Genomic DNA, 23617 nt, shown 5'->3' on the forward strand with positions numbered 1-23617 from the left:
ATCCCTTTGTAGATCTTTATGAAAGAGTGCTGGAATGAACTTTAAATTGTTCATGAGAGCTTTAGTATAAGTTGAGTGCTTGAGCTTAATCCCATTAAATAGGCTGGTATTAGAAGAACAAGCTCCCACTTCACAGTGTTTCTGCTGTGGTACTGGTTGCATAGTTCTCTTATGGTTAAAGTGAGGAAATAAAGGTAAGGCAAGGATGCCTTACAGAGCAAAGATAACCCAGATTTCAAAATTGGAATCAGGAGACATTCAGAGATTTCTTTGCATTGGTGTAACAGGAGTGCAGAATGTTTAGCAATTTGGAGGGATCTGGCAGGACCAGCGAAGACTAGGGAACTCAGCTGAGAAGGATGCTGGGTTCTTTTTGGAGAAAGGCACAAAAGGATAAAAAGCTTGGAGCTTTATCTTCTGTGTGATGAGGATGGTTAGGAGGAGATGCCTGCACACTAACTGTACAGCTGAGACCCAAAGAGCTCACCTGGGGGAGTAAAGTACTGATGAATAAGCTAGTACCAAAAATCAATTCTGGGCAAACGTGGCAAGAGTTAAAAGTTAATAGTCCAGAGTTAAAAGTTCAATGATAAATATCTGCAGTGATGCCAAGAAATGTCTGAAACCTTGAGGATGGTCTCCTGCTTCCTCTTTGAATTGATGTTGTCTGTTTTAAAAGGCCTTTGTGGTTTTTCACACATGCAGTAGTAGGAGGGTTCTGAGCTCGAGGTAGCAAGCCAAAATTCCTCATTCTAGTTACATTTTAACTTTCTGGCTATTCAAGGCCTCACCATAGTACTCACCTGGCTGGACACATGTAATGATGAAGTTTAAGGTATCTGTCAAAAGTCTGAACGTGTGGAAACAAAGCTATTGGCTTTGGGCTAAGCAGTGTTAGCTTTTAGATCTTCTCAAAGCAGCTGTAGCCATTTCTTTGAGAAAAGCTTGATTATGCCTCTTTCTAGATGAGGTGAAGCAAAAAAGATGCAGGTTGAGTGCATTTATATGCAGGTAGCAGAAGTTACATATTTCTATTTGTTTTCCCTGTGAACGGAGGATGTGTTGTTTGTTCTCAGTTCTGTTATTTATAATGGGAAAAACCCCAGCAGAACAGTCAGATGTTGCAAGCAGAGGGATTCAAACTGCTCCTTTGCAGGTCCTTCTAAAGGATAGGTATTTTCATTGCAAGATCTCACCCTCTGTTTTAAAAAAAGGATACACGTGGGACTTTATTGTATATAATTGTTGATGATAAAGACACAGATACGAAATCTGGCTGTTCTAACTCTTGTGTAATGCCCAAATAAAAAATCCCTGCTACTTTTACAGGTAGGTGCCACAGCTAAACCAGCTCTTGCAAAACAACTGGGAGAAATGCTTAATGGTGGACTTCCATGTCAGTCTCATTTTCCACATAAGATTACTTTCTGTTAAGCTGCATAACTCTACCAGTTCTAACTTTGAGATCATTTGAACAGTACAGAGTTTTAGCCTGTCATGAATGCCTGACAATGACACAAAGCTTTTGCTTATCACCCGTAGGTATATATGGATGTAGGGCCAACATAGTTTGCTTTGATTCTGCATATAACTTAAAAGGACCTAACTAAACTCCTTTATCCTCAAGAAACAGAGGAGAAGAAATCAGTGGTTTTGAGACTATTGTACCTGCAGTGCTAGTTCCTTGAAGTACAAAAGCTGAAATAGGGTGGCATTGCGGTTTCATGTCTGGGGTCAGCCACATCATCCATTGAGAATTCTTGGGAATAACTGTAATGTCTGTTAGCCAGTTAGCAAGCTCTACGAAATTATCTGGGTTTTGTTCTGAAAACTAGAGACTGACAACAGCTCTCATCACTGAGGCTGCTGCAAGCCTCTTGAGTTAGTTCAGCATTGGCATTTTGAGCTTCCCTCTTGCTGTATGCAGAAGTGTTTTCCATCCTTGCTCCTTAGAGTGGTATTAGCACTAATAGCTTACACTGCATGCTTTTTTCTGCTGTGTGATGAGAAGTTGCACTCTGGTTTTTCAATCTCAGTCTAGTTGTGTGTTAATGGAGCAGAGGGTATCTGGAACTTGTATTTGCATTTGTAACTTCACAATGATTATTGCAAAATGGTGTGTTTGTACTGGAGTGCACAGCCAAGATTTCTTGACAGCTGAGCTGAGATAAGGGTGCACCATATCACAGTACAAGGAAAGCTGCCAGTGACCTCCAGCTTCAGAAGACGGTTTAGCCATTCTGGGGAACAGGTGCTCAAACTTTCAGACTCTGCAAGATTTTAGCCATATATTTGAGAGTGGAGGACAAGGAATTTTAAATGGATCAGGGAGAGAGGGAAATCTCAGTGCTCTGTTACAGAGATCCTGATGTTAGCTGCCCGTGCTGACATCTGGCTTGCCTCCAAACTGCTGGAGCTTCTAATTACACAGCATTGCATTCCTTCCTCAGTCTATTCAAATACAGACATATATAAATTGGTGTGCCTAGACTTAGTTCTAACTGCTTCATACAAAGAGCTTTACAGAAGTTTATGTTTATCTTAAAAGTTCCAGAGCAATACACTTGCTTCCTGGGGATCCTTTCTTCTGCTTTGACAAGGAAGGAAGCATTAAGCAGTGAGTCTGTACTGACCAGGGTAAATGATGTCACAGGCTTGAGTTTGTTTTTAGCATGCTATAAGATAAAGGCCTGCTCTGGTGAAGCCCCACACAATAACACATTTCAATTCTTCTGTCTCCCACTGCAGGTCAGCCAGCATCACTAACCTGTCGCTGGATCGGTCGGGCTCACCCATGGTGCCTGCCTACGAGACATCGGTCAGCCCCCAGGCCAGTCGCACTCATATGAAGGCAGAGACCAGCGAGGACGAGCGGAAAATCCTTCTGGTATCTTTCAGGCTTCTTTTTGCCTTGATTTGTGAAGGCAATGAAGTTTGCCTTCCTCGTGTCGTGCAGTAGGAGCGTTTTGCTGCCTTTGAGGACTCTCCTCTAAGCACTCTTATCTGAACCTCTCCTCCAGGTGGAGCAGGGATGGAGAATATTGATGTTGCTTTGGACGTTACTGAAACAAATCATAGTTTCATGTGGTGTTTGCATGAAGATCTGCACAGTTTTAGTCTTGATAAGTGTGTTACGCAGTGTGGAGTTAGTGTATGATGGCTCCTTGTGGATTAAACCTGTCATAGTTGCAGCTGTAATGCAATGATCTGATTTTGTGTTTCTCCAAGCTGAGATTATCCCTTTCATAGGCCATGTAATCAGAAACTTCAAATGCCTACTTGGAAATAGTTGCACCGTCATGAATGAATTAAAGCTGTTACAGCTTATTGGGCCAAAACATAACTTGGCCTCTCCCTTTGTTTCCAGAATAAGTAAAACATTTTGTAGAAGGTTGTAATGATGCACTTTTACAAAGAAAAATCAATGTGCAACAGTGTTCTGTGTAATTCTGTTATTCCTTCCCCACAGAGGCAGCGTTGTACGTTGCAGTTACAGTACAACTTCCAGTAAAAAATAGTGTTTCTTTTCTTTGAGGGAAGGGAAGTGTTTTCAGTAAAGGAGGCAAAGAAGTTGCAGAGAAGGGAAGGCAGTGTTTTTTTCACATATTAAAAGCTTAAAGATCGTTCCCCATTGCCAGTTTAAAATCAGGAAGGCTAGTTCTATGTCGTTAGGTTCTTCCTGCTGTCAGCAGAATGCATACAGGTATTCCTGAGGGTGCAGGAAGACTAACTCTTGTTCAGTTGCAAAACCCCTTTCCAAGTTGCTCTGTAAATGGATAACCACGTGAGGGAGAGACATGTTTAAGGCACATCTTTATACCACCCTGCTTCATGCATATATGTTGATGCAGGCACAAGGAAATTTAAACTGCTGTGAATGCAACTTGAACCAAGACGTTCAAATCCCAATGCACTTCAGCTTCACTTTATTTAATTTTTTGTGCGTTTTCTTCCTTGACAGAGAAGAGGACTGGTAGTATCACTTCTGTTCATGTAAGAGCAGAAGACACAGTGTCAGTTAATGTAGGATTTTTCTACGCATTCCCTCTGTTTGTTTAATGCCTTTAGCATGTGGAGTTGACCCTATATCAGCAGTTAATTTAAAGCTTAACCTAGTCCATTCAGAAGACTAATGAACTTTGTTCATGAAATAAAGGTGGGGGAAGTTTTCCATACAGTGGTGTAAGCACATACTTCTGTGAACTAGAGGTCAAAATCCTTGGGTTAAAAGGATTTGCTGTGTTCTGCCACGTTGTCCAGTTTACTATATTCACAAGTACAAGGCAGCTGAACTGTGAAGTCTCCAGTTGCATCAAATGGTGTTATCCTATCCTGTGTTCTGTTACTGATCCATTTGACTCCGTACCTGGTACGGAAGGGGAGCTACTGACATTGGTTTTAGGATAATACCCAGGACACTCCCTGCTGGAACTAAAAGCAGAAAGCCAGTCCAGTAACAAAAGTGGAGCAAAACACTTGGATCTCAGAGCACTCTTGGGGAAGTGCAATAATGTGGGTCTGGCAGTTAATTGTCAAGCTGCAACCAGTTAAAATTTAATTAAAGCTTTTTTTTCCGTTACACAAAAACAGAACAAATGAGGCATTTGAGAAAGTGAGTTGCAGTGTCTCTTCTCCACCCCTTGAGGTGCTGTGCTGCTTTCTCAAAATAATCCCAGATCCCGATTTTCCCTCTGCAACAACAGATTGTGCTGTGCCAAGCCAGGGCACATATGGGAAGGTAAAAGGGGCCAGGTGCAGAGAGACAGCTCAGTTTGGATGAAGCACAGTCTGCGCAAAAGTTGGTGCTCATGTTTAACAGGCCCAGAAATAAGTCTGAGGTACAGGCTGAAGTGTTCCAAGTGGTGAGGGGAAGAGATTCACGGATTCAAAAATGGTTAATTGAGTTGGGAGGAATACAAACCTCTTTTTCTTAGTGACCAAAGCTAACAGTGTCTGAAAAAGGCTTTATACTGGACAATACAAAAATGGATCCTCAGTAAGAAATGGTGTCCTAGAACTTGAACATAGCAGTATGCATTGCTGTGTCAAGTACTTGCTTTATATCTGAGCTTGATATTGGACTAGTATGCTTCACAATGGCTGGGTTGAGCACAGATAACATAGAAAAATCCCTCTTCCAAAGGATGAGTTTTCATTATCCTCTGTTTGCTCGTACCACCTGAGTTTAAGAATAGGGTGCAAGACAGCAGTAGTGAGGACATAAGTATCTTACGGGCAGTACAAAATGTTCCCACATCAAAAACCCCTTAACTCTGAAGTTGCCGGCTTTGTTTTTACATTATTCTCAACTGGATATAAATGGAAGGATATTAGGAGCTGATCTCATATCTGTTTGCTGTTTGTCCTTGCACCTTTGCATAGGTTGTGCAGAATGGCTTGGATTCTGTGCCTATTTGTGAAGGGCTTTTGATCTAGAAGCTGATCTGAAGGCCCAGATTGATGCCTTTGAAACCAATGCTAAGATTAGACTCATAAGTAACTTGCACATCTCCCTTTCCAGGACTCAGTCCAGCTGAAAGATCTGTGGAAGAAAATCTGCCATCATAACAGTGGGATGGAGTTTCAAGACCATCGCTACTGGTTGCGGACACATCCCAACTGCATTGTGGGAAAAGAGCTGGTCAACTGGCTCATCAGAAATGGGCATATAAGCACAAGGTAAACTTGATGCTTTAGTACAGCAGGTGTCTTCTGTCTGTGTGAGAGGAGGTTATGAGTTTGAGCTGGTACAGGGTACCTTAGACTGCAGAGACAGACTCCTTTGCAGGGAGATGAGAAAGAAAATTAAAATCTCTTCTTTACTGCCTACTGGAGTAGGCAGCATTCTGACTCCATAGGGTCCAAAACAACAGGGGACAGGGGGCTGTCTTGTTTGGAAACCAGTATGGGAGATAGCTTGTGGGACAACTATCACTCACCTGGAGAACAGTGAATATATTACAAAGATTGTCCAAAATGTTCACTGATACTCCAAAGAGCAAGTCTGCCTTTGGGATCAGAGATCACTAATAGTGTTTGATAGCTAAATTTTTGGTGAAGCTGGCAGACTCTTAACCGTATAAGTGAATATAAAGAATCTGGTGTATTTAACTGTGTGAGAACAGCATAAAAGTGGGATGGTTCTTAAGTGTAGAGCAACAGTCCTCCCTCAGAGATGCTCAGTATACATAACTCAAGGTAACAATACTGGAGGAGCACAAACAATGTGTCTTAATCATCTGTTGGACACCTCAGCTGAGTTCAGAGTAGTGGCAGTCTCTTTATCTGGCTCCATGTTTGAACTAGTACACTGTGCTGCCTCACCATAATATTTTAAATAATGTCTGTTTAAACATGGCAATGGGATACTGAAGAATCAAATACTGCGTAGCAAATGACTCTTTCTTTTAGTAGTGTGCTTGTACCATAAATCTTATGTGTTTAGAACTAGACTTAGAAAACCATTTCTATTCTTATACTTTCAGAGTCCAAGCCATTGCAATAGGACAGGCGTTGGTTGATGGCCGCTGGCTAGAATGTGTCAGTCATCATGATCAGCTCTTCAGAGATGAATATGCTCTCTACAGACCATTACAGGTAAAAGGAGTAGGAAAGCTGAAAGCTATGCTTCTTGCTGGGTTTGGCTGCTGACTAGAATCTTTTCCAATCCTGTTCTCAACAGCTGTGCTATGTTTTCTAAATCAGCTCTCCTGTACAGAAAAGGTCCAGGCCTTTTTCCTTAGTGGGTTAAAGCCTGAGGAAGTTTCATTTTCCCAGAAAGCTTTGGGGCTGTCCTCTGTAGAGGATGAGTTGTTACATGTAGTGCTACCTAAAGTGAAGGAAAGGGTCTTCAGTCTAGGTCAGTGCCTCTCATGGTGGACATCTTCCATAGAGGCTTTAAGATGGTACAGTCTGTGCTTGTGACAGTTGTGCTGTCATGTGCAGAATCTAGAATCTGTGTGTGTTGGATCTTCATATACAATGTGTTAGTAACCTTCATATGAACTCTAGTGATGGCAATAATAAGGAATTCAGTACCTTAGCCACATGATGCAAGTTTGGGATGGGGTGTTTGTTCATGCCTCCCAAACAGGACTAGTTACCTGAGGAGGAGGCAGGGAACTAGTGACCAGGGATGCTATCCTACTGTGTTTCATTGCAATCAAACTTGCTGAAGAGTAAGAGCAGTCACTGGTCTGAGTGATTGTACTGGGTTTTTTAGCTTGAACAAGATATCTCTGAAAGCGTTCAGTTGAGATTCTTTCATGTTCTGCAGCTTCTTGCAATGAAGAATGTCTCAGCTCTTGGATGCAGTTGTATGGTCTTCCATTGGGATTGCTCTGGCCTTCATCTGGCATCCCAGCTAGTCAGCCCAGCTAGTCAACTGTGCTGTCTCAGTTTGCTAGTAAAAGCTTGCCCCTAACTAGCAAGTGCTTCCCTGTCTGTAACTATTTGTAAGGGGCTAATGTTATTATATGTTTAAAGCCAGTTCTTGTTCTTGCCAGCTGAAAGCACTGTCTGATTTCCTTTCTCCTGGACAAGAGTTAGGAGAAATGGTGTTGTTGACTAAGCTGATGCTGCACTCACTGTAGCCAAAGGAATGATAGTGAGGACTTCCTCTTGAGGTGCCTGGAGGCATCAGGATGGCTGATGGAAATTACTTAGATACTCCCAGGTTCTCTGGCACTCTCACCAGGCTTGGCTTTGACACAGTAGCCCCAGCTGGAGCCTGACTTGTGATTGAAACTCTTAGGGATACTTTGGTATTGCTGGAATTGCTCCAGTAACTTAGAATTAGGCTCCCCTAAAAGCTGCATATGTTGGTTTCTGGGCAAAGGATGTTTCTGGGCAAAGCCTGGGTGAAGGCTATCCCTAGCCTTCACCCACCTTGGCTAGGGATAGCAGGCATTCAAAACTGCTTAGTGGTGACAGAAAATGTGCAGTAGAATGAACTTGTTATTTAGTGCTGCTTAGTCACAACTTCTGTAGAAGCAGAGACTAGGCAGAAGTGTAGGAAGTGTGGGAAGTGTAAAGAAATAGTTGTTTCCTGTCACAGAGCATTCCTACTTCATACCAAGGGGGATGACTCTGACTAACTTGGCTCAGCCCACTGATAGTATCCTCTGATTTTTAAAATGTCTGACCTGCATTTGTAGCAGGCTGCTTAATATTTCAGCAGAGCTACACTTTAACAGCTTTTTTCCCTTCCTTGTATTCTAGAGCACTGAGTTCTCGGAAACCCCATCTCCAGACAGTGACTCTGTGAACTCTGTAGAGGGTCACTCTGAGCCATCCTGGTTCAAAGACATCAAGTTTGATGACAGTGACACAGAGCAGATTGCTGATGAAGGAGAAGATAACTTAGCCAGTGAGTTTCACCTGAATCTTGTTCTCCCTCTACCTTCTCCCCTGTTGTCCCCAGTCCCTCAGGACTTAGTAGTTTAACTGTCTTGCTTTATGTGTTTGTGTTTCTGTGTCTGCGCATAGGGCTGTAAGGATCTCAGCAAACTACAACCTGGCTAGTCTTCCTGATTCTTACAATGGATACAGTATTTTGTGTTTAGTGGAACTGGTAAAGCTTCATACTTCTAATGAAGGAGAAGCATGTAAATTGCTGCCTTCTGTTTCTGAGGCAGACTTCTTGATTTGGGCCCTACAGTAGTGCAGTAAAGAATGTCCGAAATGCCAGCATGCCCACATGAAGATAAGATTAGAACTATGAAAATACTGTATTCCTGTAGTATTGCACACTGGTCTTTATGTATTAAAGGCAATTTCTCTCCTCTCTGGTACCCTCATAACACCCATTTGAACCCTTCTCCTCCCTGTATCTTCCCCCTTACCCAACACTAAAAGACTCCGCCAGCCCTAGCAAGCGCACTTCAGTCAGCAGCTTCCAGTCCACAATGGACAGTGATTCGGCCGCCTCCATCAGCCTGAACGTGGAGCTGGACAACGTGAACTTCCATATCAAGAAGCACTCCAAGTACCCACATGTGCCCCCTCACCCTGCCGACCAAAAAGGTACGAGGTAGTCACCAGCTGGAGTTGCACATGATGGAGAGCTGGGCCCTAGTATTACTGACCTGTTTGGACATTGCTTACGTAGCTGTCTTACAGAGGGGAAAATACAATATTTAACTGGCATTTGCTTGCAGTTTTGATATGTTCACCTCTGAGGACACTTAGTAGACCTGTTGAAACACCTTCTCTGCAGAGTGTGTAACTTCCCCTGTGACTTTCTCTCTGCAGTTGAAATAAAGTCTCTTGCCCATACATAATAGGGCAGATCACGTATATATTCTGGCTAACTGGGGTGGAAAAGTAATCCACACATAAAACAGTTTGATAGGTGTCTCTACAGTTTGAGATGGAACTGAAAAAAGCAAGCAAAGAATAAAGCTCCAAACAACAAAAGAACAAAATTAACTTGGAAGAGTTCTGTGCTGACTTATAATTGTACCTTAATAAGCTTACATTTTACAGAATTGTCTTACTGATGAGCACTAAGACCTAACTTAATCCATATACATAATATTTGTTTAAAAGAGATCATCCACTTAAACGAAGTAGGAAGAAATCAAATACTTGGTCTTGAAGACTTCTTTTGAAAGGCTTTTCCCCTAAATAAGTACTAAATTGAAAGACTCTGTAGGCAAAATCCTTATTGAAGAAATAATGTACCTACCTGTTGATAATTGCATTCTTTAAATAGGACAAGGGCTGTCTGAAACCAGGGCTTGCCACTGGCTTGGGCCTAGTATATTCTAGTTGCTTTACATGCTGGGTAGCAATTGATGTCTTTGTGCTGCTTCCTTACCTAAGGTTACATCAGCTTTGTAGACTTCTGTCTTTGGCTGCTTCTAAGGAGTTTCTTATTTTTAATAATTGTCTCTCCCCACCCCTTCAGTATTTCCAACTTTAAAAGATGATCCAGCGTTAAATAATTTGTACTCCTAATTAATTCATTCTTCTATAAAGTCTTAACAGATCTTTTGTGTTGTTCTGGATCAGAATGGAAGACCTGCCGTATGCTTGCATACAGGTTATGTATTCTGTAACTGAAATGGTCACTGAAGAGAGTGAGGGAGGAGAAGTGGTCACAGCTGACTTTCAAAGTATGTTAGACATGGGGGACAGAATGAGGCAAATTAGAGGGGGCATTTATTGGTGCCTATTGTGATCACCTTATGTTATTTGCTAAAAATATATCCAGAAGGAAGAAAATCTAACTGCTTTCCTCGCTCCCCCCCCCCAAAGAGAGAAGCAGAACAGGTTCAAAAGTTTGAGTAGATGTCAGATGACTTAGCGAGGATGGATTGTCAGCACTGCTGATGCCAGCTTGTTATTGGTTCCTTTCAACCTGTTTCCAGCTCATGCCCTATTCAAATGAAAAGCTAATGCATCTACAGGGAAGGAAACTGTGGAGAGGGTTAATATATCAGTGAATTCCTTTTAGGAAGAAGGGATGCTGGATTAAGTGAGCTTGAAACAGGCTCAGGTGTGCTGCAGTGTCTTATGAATTTACAGCTGTAGCAGGTTTATCTTTATCAGTGTGTGATGGAAGTAAAGTAGGCAGTACTCAGTATGGGTCTGGCAAGTGTTAGAGGACTTGTAGGGTGTTAATCCTGGTTTCAGACATATCTCAGTCTTTATCTCTGTATACAAAAAGCAGTACATGATGAAGGGGAAACGTAAGAGAGCCTTTCTCTCTCAGAAACTGTTGACCAAATCAAGGCTGCTCATAGCCAGAACTGAAGTTGTGAGAAAGATTTGGATGATGGAGAGCTCAGAGAAGATCAGCAGAAAAGGCAAGTGGTGAGGCAACTAAAAGGAGAAAGACTTCTTTTGAATTATGTGTGTTGGCAGCACTCTGCTAGATTTGGTGAATCTCTGCTGGTGTTTGTTATCTGTTCCTGAAACGTGGTCTCTTAACCAGGTTATTCTGTAGGAATATAATTTGTTAGTAGGAAACTGGTAACAATTGCTTCTGAGAGAATGGATTTCCCTGGAGGGGATAATATCAGTAATATTCCCAGAACTGGGATGGGGTGCAGTTTTCATGGAAATACACTGTGAAGAGGTAGATATTATCCTACAATTTTTTGAAAAATCTATATCCTCTGCAAATATAGAGGACTTAGTGTACTTTTTTTTGGTAATAATTCCTGGCATGGTAATCTCTAGAGAAAAGACTTAATGAGGGAGCAACAAGTTTAAATGAATGGCAATATATTGAACAGCAAGAAACACTTCCTGGCAATAGGCAGACTGAAACTTTGTAGGTACTTAAGTGGGACAAAACCTTACAGTGCATTCTGTAGTGCATACAGTAGTAAAATTCATGACTTCTAAAACTTTGTTCTAGAAATACTAAAGTGAGAGACTTTATATAAAAAAAATAATGTTAAGACTTTCACTTTTTTTTTTCTGATTATCCTGGCTATATTGAACGAAAGATGCCATCTAGGATATTAGAGTATCACAATGGTTAGACAGCCAAAACTGGATAGTTAAACATCTATGTAAATGGCCTGTGGTTATTTTAAGAAGAGTGCTGTAGTTACTCAGTGACATGGTGTGTTTGCTACTGTCAGGGCCAGTAACTACCCTATGGCTGTTATGGACACATATATTTGGCTTGATTGTGTTGGCATTGTCTCTTGTCCTTCGACTGGGTGACAGTGACTTGATTTTTTTTAAATAATGAAGTGAAACTGAAGATCACACCATCCTTTTGAGACTTGTAATTTTCTCACAAATGTGTAAATTACAGTCACTGGGGCGAGGACAGACAATAGAGAACATCAAGTGCTAGAAGTGCAGGTCAGCTTTGATGTAAGAGGTTAGTGGGTTTCTTCGAATGATTAAGGGATATGCAATGTCCAGCAGTCACAGAGTTCAGCTGCTTTGAAGCAAGGGCGGGTGATGTATCCACCAGCTGTGTTTTAAAACACAGTGGTTTGTGTATAGTCTAATGGCAGAACTTATTGTGGTGTTATAGGCTGACTAATGTCTGGTGTGTTTCCATGAAATTTGAGTGACTCTAAGTTAGCTGAGTATAGTGACTCATTTATAGTATCATCTGCCTAAAGACAAAAGTACTTTATTGTATGTATCAGAATGGAAAACAAAGTAAGATTGTTTTCTGCATTTAAACTGGGGTAAGAGATTAAGTGAGAAATTTTAAATGTGGGGATTAGGTGCTGTTCTTAAAGATACACACTTAACAATATGAGAAACTTCGTGTTCTAAATGTCTTTTTAGCCACATATCCTTGACCCTGGTAGCAGGTATTTTGGGTGGTTTGTTTTTGATGCCTGCATCTAGTTAGGAGGGGGAAAGAGAAGGGAACTTGAGTATCCATATACAGTTCCTTATCACCATTGCTTGCCAAGTTTTAGTATGCTGTTGCCAGGAGCCCTTTTAGTTCTTCTTTTGAGAACGTGCCTAAGTTTTCAGGCTACAAAATTTGCTACAGGAACATCCCCCATCCCCTTCCCCATTTTATGGAGCATGATGCAAGTAGGGATGATGTGAGGTAAGAAATGTGCATGTTAGCCGCTCTAACCATCTCAAACTCCCACCTACAAGTGTCTGGTCTAAGAAGAGGTATCTCACCTTGTCAGAACTTCCCTGGGGCCCAATCAGAAGTAGTTATAGGAGCTGAAGCTGTGTTGGAGAGAATAGTAGAATGGCTTGGGTTGGATGGGACCTTAAAGATCACCTAGTAATCTAAAATCTAAATTATTAGAAATCTGGAAGTGTTCCTGGTTTGGAGGTGCAACCTCTCTCTTTGTCCAGAGCATAACTAAGGTTAGGTTTCAGCTGGGGATAACTCCTGCTTTGGCTGTGCCAACCAGGGATATGTGCCAGACCTAACTGGAGCGTGTTTACAGAAAGAGCTGATGCCCTGAGGCTGTTGCAAGGAGGAGAGGACTGGAGGTACAACTATATATATATACTCTTGTATAGGTAGAGCATGGCGTGACTTTCTCTAGGTAGTCAGTGGGGCTGTGGGTGAATGAATGCTGAGAGTGAGCCAGCTTTTGTTAAGTGGTAGCTTATTGCAGTGCTGAACTCTTAAACTAAGCAAGAGATTGAAGGAATCTGTAAATGACCAGCAAGCTGCAAGGGAGGCTTGTAACTTCTCTTTGGTACATTGATCCTCTATCAAGTATCTATTTGCAAACAAGCTCAGACTTTTAAAATGGTGGCCTCCTGAGTGCTGCTCCTCAGAGCCTTGTGATTGCTTGTGTCTTGTCAGCTTTCTGTTGCTTTCTGTTGGTGGCTGAAAGCAGCCTGGCTTTGCATTCTGTTTGTGGCAGTAGGTCTGGACCTGACGGAAAGGTGATAAAGGGTTAACTTTGAACTCCAGGTGATCATGCTATATAAGCAATTGGGCTCCTGCTGTTTTTTTCCCCACTGTAGAATCCCTTTTAGTATAAGTGGTGAACCAACTAAAGGCACAGCAAGATAATGGCCTCTGGAGAAAAAAAGCATTTTGTAGCCAGTTGTCATGAAAAATCAAGATCTAGCAAGCTAAACAGGATTAATAGATGGAGCTTCATCCTATTTCCCATACATAAAGTGATATATCTCTTGCTCTGCTTTGTTGCTGGGAGTCCGCCTCTGTCAGCACAGATTCCTCAAAACGCTTTGAACTGTTCTAGATCTTAGACTTTTAGCTCTTGAAAGGCAGACTGTCTTTTGTTTCCTTTACTGTATAAGATGAATCTTGTGTCTGGTCTCTCCTTCAGTCTGAGATGGTTCAGTGGAGTGGGAGACCAAAATGGTTTCTGTATTTTTAGACCAGAGTGAGGAGGCTGTTCCCATGGTGTCTGCTCACATTTTAACACATTTGTGTTCAGGTCTAGAAAAGGACAGTCTAGGAAAAGCGGTCTCAACTCCTAGTTCAGTCTTTGCTCGTGTCTACTTTGTTTGTTTTGTTTCTTCACATTAATAAGTACTATTTTCTTGTCATTGTAGAATTTTTTGATAAAACAAGAATGAGAGGAAATTCTTGTCTTAACCACTCATCAAGCTGTTGCTAAGTTGGTGACTAAAGTCTTAGATGAGTAATGCTGCTGCTTCTGATGTGGGCGTGTACATTGCAATTATATGGACACACCAGTGTAACCTGTCTTTTTTCTTTGTCTCCGCCTATCTCCCTCTTCTCTCTTCTTTCAGAATACTTGAATCCCGAAAACGGAGGGCAGCAGATGTTCTCTATAAGTGATGCTTTTATAAAAGGTAAGGGAAAACTTCAAATCTTGCAAATGTGCATTTTTTAATGTAATGATGTAAACTCTTTAATACTCCTTTAATAGTACATTGACCCTTTCAAAATATATACTTGACAGTAAATCTGAACTTATCTGTGGCAAAACTCATGTATAAATTGTGTTCTGACTTTTGAATGCACTTTAAAACTTAAATTTCTTTTGCTTCTCTGATTTCTTCATTTAAAAGGACTCAAAGAAAAGCTCTTCGTTTTTTTAAGAATAAGTGTAAGTGGCAAGTCTGTTCACAATTTTTCCACCAAGAAACTTATATAACCAATTTTTAATTTTATGTGCAAGCAAATGAAAATGTGATATGATTAATTGCACTGCTTCTACAGTGGTTTAAAGCTTCATCTCTTAAATCTTTCTGGGTTTCCTGTCATCACCACCATCACCACTATTACTTCTGAAATGGAAGGCCATCACGTTCAGTTGTCAGTTTTGAAACCCTTGTGCCTTCCAATATCATGGCCAGATGGACCTGTGGCCTTTTTTTCTTCCAGTTAATGCTGTTGATTTTGGTGAGCTTGTAAGAGGAGGAAGTAAGGGGGAAATAAGGAGAAAACGCCATTTCAGTCTGTGCTGCCTGAAAAAGGAAGCCTTCGATTAAACTGATGCTTAGTTCTTAACTGAGCTTTTGCAGGAGAAAGGGGGAAATCAATGTTACTTCTGTTAATCTTCTACACAGCTAATTTTGTGTAGGGAGCATCTGGAATAAGTTAATCGTTGTTAAGAGTCTTTCTTTTTTTTTGATATCCCTTATTAGATTACTGTTGTCTAAGGATTTTGCTTAAAACTCTGAGGAGTTTTAAGCTTGAACTCTGAAGGCTTACATACTTGCTTGATGAAAATTCATACACTACTAGTGTAAAAGACTTAAAATATAGTCAGATGTTATAAGAATGCGGAAGTTTATAACTTCTCTTTGTAATATCATAATACCTGTGAGGGAAATAACCTGGTAACTCTTTCAAAGCACAGAAAACTGTGCTGAAATAACCTCTAATTTTGGTAATGCAAAACAGAGAGTAATTCCAAGGAGCTACTACACAATATAGTGATTGAAAGTGGCAGGCCTTCTCAGACTGAGGACTGTCTTATACTCTTGAAACATACTTTCTGTTTCCAAAATGGCTATAGTTTGTGCTGACATTTAGGATTTTAAAAGTTGTATTCAGTGGATACAGACTTCATTTGCATACTGTTAATTGTAGTGGATCATATACCTGTGTGTGTGATTGTTAGGTGGAGGCAGATGAGGTGTGCTGAAATGTTTCAAAAAGCTTGTGCCACTTTTTTGACAGAAGATCTTTGAGAATTCAGTAGAACAGTGCTGTTCCAGAAGAGAAAACTGTCTGCTGTTTGCTGGCAGTACAACAATTCTGGTAGCTCACTTTTCCATTGTACACTTACCACTCTTATACTGTTTGCAGCATCATGTTGCTACCTTAAACTCAGTGTTTCAAGAGGCTTAGACTTATGTCTTAGTAAATTCTTTCCTTTTCAACATAGCCTTTCAGAAAGACACTGGTATTCAGCTGTGACCTTCTGTTAACAGGATTTGTTTGTCTCTTGCAGAGTCATTATTCAACAGAAGGGTGGAGGAGAAATCCAAAGAACTCTTTTTCACGCCCCTAGGCTGGCACCACAGCAGTCTGGATCTGCTGAGAGAAGAAAATGGGGAGAAACAAGCCATGGAAAGACTGCTGTAAGAAACACATAGAAAAAGGAATTTACGTATCTTGAGTGAAAATTCCTGAAGCCCCTCTATTCCATCAGCATCTACAGTGGATGATACAAGGAACTAATTTGCATTAAGAAAACAGCTTTTTCACAGTATATTTTGAATGGGGTTTTTTCCTTGTGATTTTTATATACTGAAGTACCAGGCCAGAGTTGTCTGTAGAACATTCTAGGCAGCTATTCTTTCAGAGGACTTCCTGTATTGAAAATGTTAAGAAATTTGCTTCTGAAATATGACTTCAGCTAATCGCTGCACTGTATTTTTTTTCAGGAGAAATCATTTTATTTTGCCTTTTTTGCAGGTCTGCTAATCACAACCACATGATGGCACTGCTTCAGCAGCTGCTGTACAATGAGTCCCTGTCACTGTCCTGGAGGGATATCATTGTACCTGTGGTCTGCCAGGTAGTTCAAACAGTACGGCCTGATGTCAAGAACAGAGATGATGACATGGATATCCGCCAGTTTGTCCACATCAAAAAAGTAAGTTTCAGGCAGTGGATGGAGTGAAATAAAAGAGTGCAGCTGTTGGCAGCACCCCTTGTTTGAAGAGAATAGTCCCCTTCCCCTGCCCCCAGCATATTCACTGGTGTGTAATTGGCCGACATGGCCTTTTGATAAGGTGAGGTTCTAGAAAAAGTTGCACGGAGGGAACTTTGCATGCTGTGAAAGGGGCTTTAATGCCCCGGAGCTGACCTCTTCTTTCAGGCTGTATGCTCCAGAAGGTGGCAAAGAGTAGCACTTTTGTAGTGACTTGCTTCATTTTTTTGGTTCCTGCTTGTTTTGTGCTTGAATTTGGAGATGTACGTAATGCTGGATAAGTAGCTTGCAGAAGTCAGTGTAGCAGTCTGTTGCCCTATAGCTATCCATTATGGAGGATTCAACTCCTCCCATGCCAAGTACAATGACTTTCTTCAAGAGGAAAGCTTAATTGTTATGGAATGGTGCATCCAGTTCTGCCAGATGGCCCAGTGTTGACATTGTTGAACTGTAAGGCTGGAGTTCTGGCATGCAAAGTTTATTCTGAGAGTCTGATGTGAAACTAACATTGAAGGAGCTAGTGTGACTGATGATTGAAGATTTGGGCTTATTTTTCTTTGGCCAAATTCACCGCAGCAGGACTCTTTTGCTTGAAAGCTATATAAGATATGAGGAGAACCTTATAATTCTGGTGATGGCTCTGTGGTATCTCTTCAGGCAGCACCACTTGTTCCTGCTTCTCCTGAAACTCCCGTTCAAAGAGCAGTTGTTCAGAGCTGAAAGCTCTTCACAGCTGTCTGCTGTTTTCACATGCTTGTATTACAATGTCAAATGTTCTCTAAAACATATTATTCAGAAACCTGTTTCATGTTGTTTATGACTCCTGTGATTGCCTGTGACTGTAGGCACACCAGTCAACTGTTTGATGTATTCGAATAGTAGGTAGAGGTTTGTTTGGTTTTCTCTCTTTTCTTTTTTTTTTTTTTCTCCCCCTTTCCTTACAATTTATTTTTTGTTAATAGAAATGGCATCTGCAAAGATATATGCTCCCCATGGCCTATCAAAGTTAGATTCCCTTATCATGCTCCGGGGGATACCTGGTTTAACAAATAAACATCTCTTGGGAGGGGTGTAAAAATCCTAGACTTAGTACTTGTTTTCATGTTGTCCTTAGTTTGTTAGGCTTTAAAGGAAAAGGGTTGTGTGTCCAGCATGACTGTATCTGATCTTTCATCTGATAACTGAGGGTGTAGCTGAAGCCTGCACGTCACCTACAACACGTGTTTTCTATATTAGGTTTACTGCACTAGAAGATGTGGGAGTGTATGACAGTTCTGAAAATGTTCTTTGTTTTGTTAGATCCCTGGTGGAAAGAAATTTGACTCCATGGTGGTGAATGGGTTTGTTTGCACTAAGAATGTTGCACACAAAAAGGTAATGCAGCTTGATTAATCAAGTGCTTACAGTAATGCATGCTGTGGAAACAAGTGTGCTGAGGCTTGATTTTGTGTTGTGAAGCTTCTCTCACCACTCAGGAGGTTTGCAAGCTTTCTCTGGTTTGAGACCCCAGGCAAGACTGGCTCTTAAAGTATTTCTTTTCCAAGCTGTTTTTTTTTTTCTAGCCCAGAGATTCTGGGGGAGAAACTTTCCTCATATGTGCACAGGAAAACAGCCTTTCCATCCCTACCATCACATAAGGCATCTAATGACTACCTCAGCTCTTAACCAGAAAAAGGCATTTGTAGTTCTGACTTATAATAGTATAGTAAAATGAACCTTTAAGGCAAGTGGGCACGATGGAAGTGAACTGGATGGATCAATGTATCAAGACTTCAGGGTTCTTAGCAGTGGCTGAAAACGTCTAGCATTGCCTCCTTACTGGACAGTGGCTGTGAATTTCCAATGACTGGATGTAACAGCTTCATAAGGAGGAAGAATATATAGTTGGGTCTGCAGGGTGGGGATAGCTGAGACACTTTTAAGGGAGGGTGGGGACTAGTCGTAGGAAGTCTGTCTCTTGTGTGCTTCTTCCTCTCCTCTCCATGTGTTTGTATTTTTAACTATTTTTGTGTCTTTCTTAGATGAACTCTTGCTTAAAAAATCCCAAAATTCTTCTGCTGAAGTGCTCCATTGAGTATCTCTATCGAGAAGAAACAAAGTTTACCTGTATAGAGCCTATAGTACTTCAGGTGAGAATATGCTTTTGTTTTTGGTTAAAAAGCAAAAAAAATCGTGATCAGTGCATTTTTTTCAGCACGTAAGGTGGAGTAGAGTGAGTGAGATTGAACAGAAAATAGAAAACTTTCCTCTTTTAGTAAACTAGCTAACTGCTGCAGTAAATACCATACAAACTTGTAGTCTTGTATTGAGGGGTTTTGTCTTCAAATTATATGTGCTGAGAGCATATGTGTGTGTGCTTTTGATCCTCACAATGCAGCATTTTACAAGACTTGTTTTGTTTTTAATGATACCTTCTGAGCCTCCTTTTACAGTGTTAGAACTAGATAAGTTCTAGGTGTGCGAAGAAATATTTGAAAAGTTTGTGTAGGTTAGGGTTAGGTCACACCCATGTTATTTCTTGTCAGGCTTGAAAAAAATGGAACAAAAACCAACCTAATGAAGTGATGAACTAGAAAATGTCACTTTGGAACAGGTGCCCTGCCCCAGTGAGCAGGGACGTGCCTCAAATATGCAAACACTGAAATATATAGAGACCTTTTATTTAACACACTCCATTCTTGTCTGAAAATTGGTCCTCAGGTGTTTGCCAGGATACCTGTAACAAGAGTATTTAGTGTCCTATTGAGTTTTTGTTCTGAGGAGCTGCCAAACTGCTTTTGTGATATCTTTATATTGCACAGAACTTTTAAAACCTGACTGATGTGAGCTGCAGTAACACAATTGAAAATACCTGGCTTGGGAAGCTGTGTCCTCCCTCTAGCAGTGTAGACCTTTAGTTCTGATGCATTGCAACCTGATTTCTCCTTCTGTGTGTAGTAATATAAGTTTGTGTGGGAGTAGTGAGATGAAGCCACAAGATGGGCATGGATAGAAGAGCAATTTTGCAATGCATAGCATTTGGGATGGGACTCCAGGAGCACTATCCCTAAGTACAGATTTAGGGACTGAGGATGTGTCTACAGACTTGTAGAGGCATAGACCACTGTCATACTTTTCCTGAATGTAAGTATCTCTGAGTGCCAGCACTCAGCATTAGCATGTATCAGAAGGTGGAGAGCATAATACTGCAAAGTGCTTTGGTTTATGATGCTCTAGTTCTAGCACCTTTTGAACATGAAGCTTTTTTTATGTGTGAGGATATAAGGTACATATATATATGTTTGGATTCTGTTGCAAGTCCCTCACTTCACACTGTCATTGGACTTTATTCTCATGTGCAATTTGTGCTTATAACAAATTAGTGATAAACTGGGTGTTGTGCTGTGGGAGCATGGAACTGTGCACAACAGGCAACTCATGGTGGTTTCTGGATAGCCATTTTCCCTGTTGTATGGAAAAGGCCAGTATGTAAGTGAAGGGGAAAGTAATATTAAGCATTAAAGCGTTTTGTTTTTTTTTCTGATGGGTTTGCAGTAGTTAACTGCCATACTTTTGTCCTGTCTGCAGGAAAGGGAGTTCTTGAAGAACTACGTGCAGCGGATAGTTGACGTCAGGCCTAATTTGGTCCTTGTTGAGAAGACTGTGTCCCGAATTGCCCAGGACATGCTCTTGGAGCACGGTATCACTCTGGTCATCAATGTCAAGCCGGTGAGCATTCCCCGTCAGAGTTAGACTGGGCCTTGTGATAGATCTCTAATGTCTCTTTGTAGCAAACTCTCTGGAGAAAGCAAAGAGTTGTATTATTTTCTCCTCTAACCAAATCTGGGCACTTTACTAATAGTACTTCTCTTCCAAGAAGGCAAGACAGGCAAACCTAGAGAGTAACTTTTCCTCCGCTCTTCGTAGCTACTCTACTGTGTCCTTGTTTGATAGGACCTTATACCCTGGTTTATTTCTAGTTAACTTTGACACTTGTTTGTAGCAAATCATGCCTGGGTCCTTAGTGACTGTGAGAGAGCCTCTGTCCCTGTGAGGCAGGGTACAGACAACCATACAGAGAGTAGCTGTGGGAGTTGGCTGAGCTCCTGGCATAGTCAGCATTATGCTGACTGCACTGCACCTCCTGGAAGTACATGGATCTATTCAAACAGAAAAGTTTGAGGAAGGGCACAATCTTACCACTCACCAGAAATATTTATCCAACTGTCTTTCTAAGATTCTTGTATATTGTGTATGCATGTTTGTGAGATTGGGTTTAACTCAGAATTTGCATCTCTGTGAGAGATTTTCTGGATCACATTGGTGGTTTTTGGTTTATTTTTTAAGATTAAGAGTCCTCTTTGCATTGTAGATTCTTATTGTTCTTTCTGTTTTTATAGCAAGTGTTAGACCGGGTAAGTCGAATGACCCAGGGAGACTTAGTGATGTCAATGGATCAACTGTTGACCAAACCACGTTTGGGAACCTGTCATAAATTTTATATGCAAGTTTTTCAGTTGCCTAATGGTGAGTAAAACTTGATGTGTCTTAGCTTATGTGCGTGAAAGGATAAATACTTTGCTCCTTTTAAATAGCTCTAAACTATTGGGTTCCTTGTGTGACTGAGTATTATCCTACTTATTTTTCATCTGTTACCTCTTGGAACTACAGTGAACAGGCTGTGTACAGAATAGAATGATCTTACTAAGATGAAACAAGATTTTTGTATAGATTGTATAGATTATCCATATTGTATATAGATATAGATTTTAATCAGACTAATTTCTTTCTCCCTGTAGTGGTTTGAGCTCCCCGAAAATCCAATTTCCAAGCTTCCTCACAATTTGCTTGAGTGTGAGAGGGTTTTCAGACATAACAGAACTGCTAGCATGAGAAAATTATATCACAATTTATTACTAACACAATAAATACTCTAATACATTTATGTACAACAAGTCTAACTATCTCTCCTATGGTAAAGCAATATATTTACATAGATCAAATCCCTCCTTTCCCTCCAATAAAAGTTCAGAAGGAAAGAAGAAAAGATCTTTTCCACTTTCAGGGCAGCAGTGTCTCTCCTCTTCAAGGCAGCAGTCATAGCTAGATTTGTCGTAGCTGGAAGATATCTCTCTCTCCATTACAACACAGGATTTTTTCTCACCCCTCTTGGCCCTTCAGCTCCAACCGAAGGTCTCTCCCATGGGCTGCAAAGCAGGGACAAAACTCACCTTACCACAGTCATATCACAGGGTGCAAGGCATCCCATGAAAGTCCCTTCCTCGATGGGTGAAGTTCCCTCAAGTCAGAATGGTTTAGGGCTCTCAGTTCAGTTTTTTGCCCCAAGTGTTCTAACAGAGCTCCTTTGCTCCGTCTCAGCTGCCAACATGGCAGGGAGGAGGGGGCAGGCCACTTCTCCTGCATTCCATTGTGGTCCAGCTCACAGGACATCTCTGAGTTCTCAGCTCTTCTCTCTTTCTCTAGCTGCATTTTGGGACTCCCTAAAAGCTTGGAAGCCCACCCCTCCTTTTCAGGAGGTCTCTAGGTTTTGGGAAGGTAATCCAGTCTTACCCAAAACAGTCTCTGCTGAGTTTTCTCTGCTCTGTTGCCAGCTCTCCCTCCTTGCAGGACATCTCTGCGTCTCTCAGCCTGGCTGTGTACCATGTTGCTGGTTGCTGGCTATCTTCTTGGCTTTCAGCCACAGCTCTTCGCTCAACGCTGCCTCTGCTGCCATTTTTCTGTGTTCTGTTGCCCACTCACAGTGGAGAAACTCCCCCCAACCACAGCACCTGATCCAGTTTAACACTGTTCCGGGTTTCCGCAGCCCCAGCCGGGGGCTGGGGGCCTTGGCCCCCCAGTGGGGCTCACTGGCCCCCACTCAAACAGGTGACGTCTCAAACCATGGCTGCCTCTCTTCCAACTACGTCATCAGTCTCCTTTTCTGGTCTGTTGTAATATGTTAATTTCACAGGGGTGAATTGTAGCTTCTAATTGGCTCTACACCAAGAACACCACCCCCCGGGGTTAACCACTTTCCAACTCCAGGGGAAACCCCTTTTTAACCCTGGACACTCCCAAACTGTTTTTTCTCTTCCCATGATGCTGTAGTTTGTCTGTTCCAACCTCCTGTTCAAAACAGGAAGGAGTAATGCAGCATCAGATTTCTAAGGCTTTTGTAAGCCAACTGTTGAAAATATTGCAGAATGAAGATTTCATAGCCTGTCTGGGCAGTATCCTCACTGTAAAGAATTTTTCTGCACTGAAATAGAGAATCACAGAACAGCCTGTGTTGGAAGGGACTTCAAAAGATTATCTGGACCAACCTTAATGTATCCAATCAAAACTTGCCTTGGTACAATTTGTGCACCTTGCCCCTTGTCCAGTCATTGTGCATCTTTGAGAAATGAAGTTCCTTTTTCTCTGTAATCCCTCCAAGGCAGTGGAAGTCTGCCAAGGAAGAAGGAAGAAATGCTGCTTGACAGGTTACCAGTGGTACTGACACAAATAAATGCTGTAGATGCATATCTTTGTGGAGGTGCAGTCTTTGTATCTCTTCATAGAATCATAGAAAGGTTTGGGTTGAAAGGGACCTTAAAAATAATTTCATTTTAACCCCTCTGCCATGGACAGGTACAGCTTCCACTAGACCGAGTTGCTCCAAGCTTCATCCAATCTGTCCTTGAACACTTCCCTTTCCAATTCGCTGTTGCTCCTTCCAGCCTTTAAATTGCCCTCAAAATGTCATAGGCTTTTTGTCTTGTAAGGATGAGCAAATGTGCCTGGGATGATAGTGGTTCTTTTGCTTCACTGCTGCAGGGTCTCCAGTGATCTTAGAATATGCTGTTTAGGCCAGCGTGTTCCATATGACCTTCACTTAGACTTTATGGTAACTTTTTTACAAAACAGGAGAAGTTTCTATGGCAAATGCTTGTTTGCTTGCAAAAATAAGTTAGTACAGTAACCTCAATTTTTGTAGCTACCGATGTTACTTGCTCTTAGTCTCTGTTACAATCTCTTCAAGTGTGTGAGATACCTAAGAGCAGGTAAACTGTATCTTAACTCCTATGTCT

At 41.4% G+C, this 23617-nt stretch overlaps 1 protein-coding gene across 2 annotated transcripts in view; it reads left to right on the top strand.

The window, feature by feature from the left end:
* Positions 1-23617, top strand: part of PIKFYVE (phosphoinositide kinase, FYVE-type zinc finger containing) — a 66341-nt gene that overhangs the window by 17316 nt on the left and 25408 nt on the right. For both annotated transcript variants that reach the window (XM_027636936.1, XM_027636937.1), the window contains exons 8-19: positions 2749-2887; positions 5522-5679; positions 6486-6597; positions 8221-8368; positions 8857-9024; positions 14191-14253; positions 15864-15993; positions 16331-16511; positions 17868-17942; positions 18590-18697; positions 20136-20276; positions 20948-21074. In XM_027636936.1, coding sequence (XP_027492737.1) covers positions 2749-2887; positions 5522-5679; positions 6486-6597; positions 8221-8368; positions 8857-9024; positions 14191-14253; positions 15864-15993; positions 16331-16511; positions 17868-17942; positions 18590-18697; positions 20136-20276; positions 20948-21074 — 1550 coding nt within the window. The remainder of the gene's footprint in view (positions 1-2748; positions 2888-5521; positions 5680-6485; positions 6598-8220; positions 8369-8856; positions 9025-14190; positions 14254-15863; positions 15994-16330; positions 16512-17867; positions 17943-18589; positions 18698-20135; positions 20277-20947; positions 21075-23617) is intronic.

This window comes from Corapipo altera, unplaced genomic scaffold (assembly GCF_003945725.1).
Source record: "Corapipo altera isolate COAL_440 unplaced genomic scaffold, ASM394572v1 45, whole genome shotgun sequence".
Taxonomy (NCBI): Eukaryota; Metazoa; Chordata; class Aves; order Passeriformes; family Pipridae; genus Corapipo; species Corapipo altera.